Source organism: Oratosquilla oratoria, chromosome 4, assembly GCF_046742065.1.
Source record: "Oratosquilla oratoria isolate Oo_2021 chromosome 4, ASM4674206v1, whole genome shotgun sequence".
Taxonomy (NCBI): Eukaryota; Metazoa; Arthropoda; class Malacostraca; order Stomatopoda; family Squillidae; genus Oratosquilla; species Oratosquilla oratoria.
Window position 1 is genome coordinate 12319019 of NC_134780.1, and position 4174 is coordinate 12323192.

Here is a 4174-nt window from a genome sequence, read left to right on the forward strand (position 1 = left end):
TACAACCCACCTCGTCAATGCCCTGACGCAACCCTCGCCGCACCATCAGTTTCATCTTCAACAACAGTCCTCTACATCCTCCTCCAGTTCCTCTACGTCCAATGGCAGACCCACTTCGCCCAGAGGTTCCTGGGGTTCCCTGGACACCGTGGGGACACCCTCCCAGAGGCCGATGCCCTTCGTGTCACGGGCGCCGCCCCAGAGTGGGAGGCTCTCTTCGCCCAAGCAAGCCGCCGTGTGCCCAGAGATCCGGGCATACCCAGCGTCCTCCCTCCCCAGTCCAAACCCTCCAGTTCCGGGGCCTTCGGACGCACCCCTCCCGGCCTCAGATATGCCTTTTGACCTGTCAACCCGCAGTCGAGAGCCCCGAATGTCCCCGGCCTCCCGCCCGCTAGATCTTTCTGAGCCGGAGCAGCCGCAGCCGCTCGACCTTCGTGTGGATCACAAGAAGCAACGCCCTGCCGAAGACGAGAACATGAATATCGTCGTCAGTCACACAAGCCCTCCTCCACAGACTATCAGAAGAATCCTGACGCCGCCGCACCTTACGTCTCCTCACTCCCGAAGGTCACCCCGTCTTCAGGATCCCCCGTCCTCTTCCGTCGAGTGCCACGATATGCTCCCCACGATAAGGTCGCCCCGGCCCGAGCTTGGCCCTATCCGGCCCCCAATGGGCCCGGGACCCCGTGAGATGGCACAGGCTCCATCGGTTCCGGTGACTATGGTCCATCCAAGACCAATCCACCCTGGAATACCTCAATCGATCCACGAGCCCCCTCCACCTCCACCCCAGCCATCTCACACGATCCCTCGTCACATGCATAATGCCTACCCTGTGGTGACTATCCACACGGGTCTCTCCTACGGCGTTCCACCAGCCCCACCCATGGTCAATGGTGGGTACAACAGCCACCCTGGACCACACCAGGGACACCCCGCTCTCTACCACGTGACTAGCGACCGCCCGCACAGGGGCGCACCCACGTGTTCCGACGTCCAGGCAAGACCCCGAGAACGCTACTCCTGCAAGTTCTGTTTCAAGGTGTTTCCCCGCTCAGCCAACCTGACGCGGCACTTACGGACACATACGGGAGAACAGCCGTACAAATGCAAGTTCTGTGAGCGCTCCTTCAGCATCTCGTCGAACTTGCAGCGCCACGTCCGCAACATCCACAACAAGGAGAAGCCTTACAAGTGCCCATTGTGCGAAAGGGCCTTCGGGCAGCAGACGAACCTCGACAGACACATGAAGAAGCATGAGTCTGACGGGCCTACGATCCTTGACGGGAGTCCGAAGCAGTATGCCCCCCGCAACACCAACACCTCTTCACTCCCGGGCACCACCGCCACAGCTAACCTGCACACAAAGGTGGTGCACAGTGAAGAAACCTCCGGGAACTGTCTAGAGGAACCGTCTGACGAAGGCGCAAGAATCGATTCTCCTGTTCCCGATGACGACGAAGAGGACGATGAATATATTGACGTGGAGGAGGAGGACGATGAGGAAGAACCCGTGGGCAAGGAAGACGTTGGGAAGATTTCATGTGAAGTGACGATACAAAGGGCTTCGAGCATAGCTCCTATGGAAGTCGAAACAGCCACTTCGGACACATCGACAGTCCCGTCCCAACCTCTTCCACTACTTACAACGTGAATTCGAATGTACTAGATATGATTCAAATGACACTTTATTAGTTAATCTATGAATGACTGATTTAATTGATTATTGATAATGTATAATTTTCCAGAAACAGACCCACACACACCTACACACACACAAACATCCAAATTTGCTAAGTACGTGCAAAGAGGGAAGGATTCTTGTGTAGATTTTTCCAGTTTCTGATATAAAAGCAAGGTACCCAGTAGCGGTGGATTTATTCTAGATAGCGCCTACCCTGCAGAAAAAGTGACAGTTCAAATACGCTGCTTCTTTTATTTTGCTTCAGAGCCAATTTATGTTTTGCTTTTTCTTGTGGGTACAATCTCTATCATTATTGTTATCATTATCATCATTATTATTACTATTATCATTGTTATCATCATTTTATTATTATCATTGTTATTATTATCATCATTGTTATCATTATTATCATGATTATTATTATCATTATTATGATTATAATTATCATTATCATTATCATTATTATTATCATTAATTATCATTATTATTATTATTATTATTATTATTATTATTATTATTACTATTATTATTATTATTATCATTATTATTATTATCATTATTATCATTATTATCATTATTATCATTATTATCATTATTATCATTATTATTATTATTATTATTATTATTATTATTATTATTATTATTATTATTATTATTATTATTATTATTATTATTATTATTATTATTATTATTATTATTATTATTATTATTATTATTATTATTATTATTATTATTATTATTATTATTATTATTATTATTATTATTATTATTATTGTTATTATTATTATTATTATTATTATTATCATTATTATTATTTTTCTTATTACCATTATTATCATTATCATCATCATTACTTTCGTTTTTCTATTATTACTACTGTTATTATCACTGCTACCATTATCATTATTATTTTTATATTATTACCACTGCTGTCCTAGTACCCTTCTGCTTACCTATCACTGTGCCTCCGCCGGGCCTACCTCGGGATCTCTCCCTACTTTCCATCCCTTACGATACGATGTTGCGTCACACTCTCACTCTTACAGATTTTTTTAACATCAAGTACAACGTTTACCAGAGATAGATGACTGTACGCCTCCTTTTCAAAGAAAATCAGGCAAAAACACACCATTTACTCTTTCTCCATTGTACCTTCCCCAAGATTTTCCCAGTGTTTCTGGTTAGACCTAAGCGGACTTCTTTTCGGCAAACTTCCCTCCCTCGAGCAAATTTCAAACCACCCTCTACCCACGCACCCACCTCTCAACCTCCTCGCCACCTACCTCCAGTCTCCAATTGTACCGCAACGGACTGTTGCTCCAATCAGTGTGCCCAAAACCTTTCTTCGAGTGATGCCATTAAATTAGAGACATAATATTCCTGTTGAGTAATCCCCACGTGTTCAGTGGTACACAGGACTGTACTTACGTATCCTGGGATACGCTGGTTAGATTCAGGTGTCTTAAGGTCATCATATATGAACTTTGTACCAAAAGTCCAATGTGCAGACTGTTAAAATCTAGGTATCCCTACGAGTCTTACGTGCATTTCTTTAAATGTATTGTGGGTACTTTACAAATATCTCATTCGTATCCAAGAAAATCCCAATTATCTAGATATATTTTTTGGGGGAGGGGGGTATACATGAGTCTTATATCTCACCTGTGATTAGAATTATCATTCTTATCTACGATAACGTCTTAGTATCTTGGCTCACCCTAAACGATATCTAGAAATCACAGCTACATCTTCACTCATGTAGAGATACAATAGATGTATTCTAGATGATTTCTAGATACCCTAGGCATATTTTGGGTAGTGTGCTTGTGTCTCAGTGTATCATGATTGATACCCAGGTAGCCAGGTAATGTCAAAATTCTTGGTTTTGCCATAGATGCTGTCTAAATCCCCATGTATAACTTATGTTACATCAAGTTTTCCAAATGTATCCACATATGTACAGGTATATCAGTATACCCAAAGTAATGTCAAGGTATCTCCTGTGTATCCAGGTACTTCTGTCATGGCCCAAGTGATATCAAAATACCCCAGGAGTATTCTGATCCTATGTCCAGGTAACCTGGAGGTTTCCTGCGCAATATAGAAATATTCCTGGAGTATCCTGGCTAGTATACATGGATCCTGAGCATATTCTCTCATATTTCATGTTGTCGAGTGGTATCTCAGGTATATTCTAAACGATGTCTAGGCATCACAAGTGTCTAAGTAATTTCATCTTGTACTTTGTATATCTTATGTAATGTGAAATCATCCCAGAGGAATCACTGGTCGATGATCAAATATTGCATGTGTATCTTGGATATTCTGCAGCTTTTATGTAATATCATCTTATCCCTGGTATATCTTATGTAACGTGAAGTTATCACATATATATATATATATATATATATATATATATATATATATATATATATATATATATATATATATATATATATATATATATATATGTCCCTGGACCACAATCAA

At 42.2% G+C, this 4174-nt stretch overlaps 1 protein-coding gene across 1 annotated transcript in view; it reads left to right on the plus strand.

The window, feature by feature from the left end:
- The window catches only part of LOC143024276 (uncharacterized), a 2347-nt gene extending 229 nt beyond the window's left edge, over positions 1-2118 (plus strand). Inside the window, exon 1 of the mRNA XM_076183069.1 lies at positions 1-2118. This exon is cut by the window's left edge and continues 229 nt beyond it. Within this exon, the coding sequence (XP_076039184.1) occupies positions 1-1654 (1654 nt within the window). The 3' untranslated portion in view covers positions 1655-2118.
- Positions 2119-4174: the final 2056 nt, after the last annotated feature.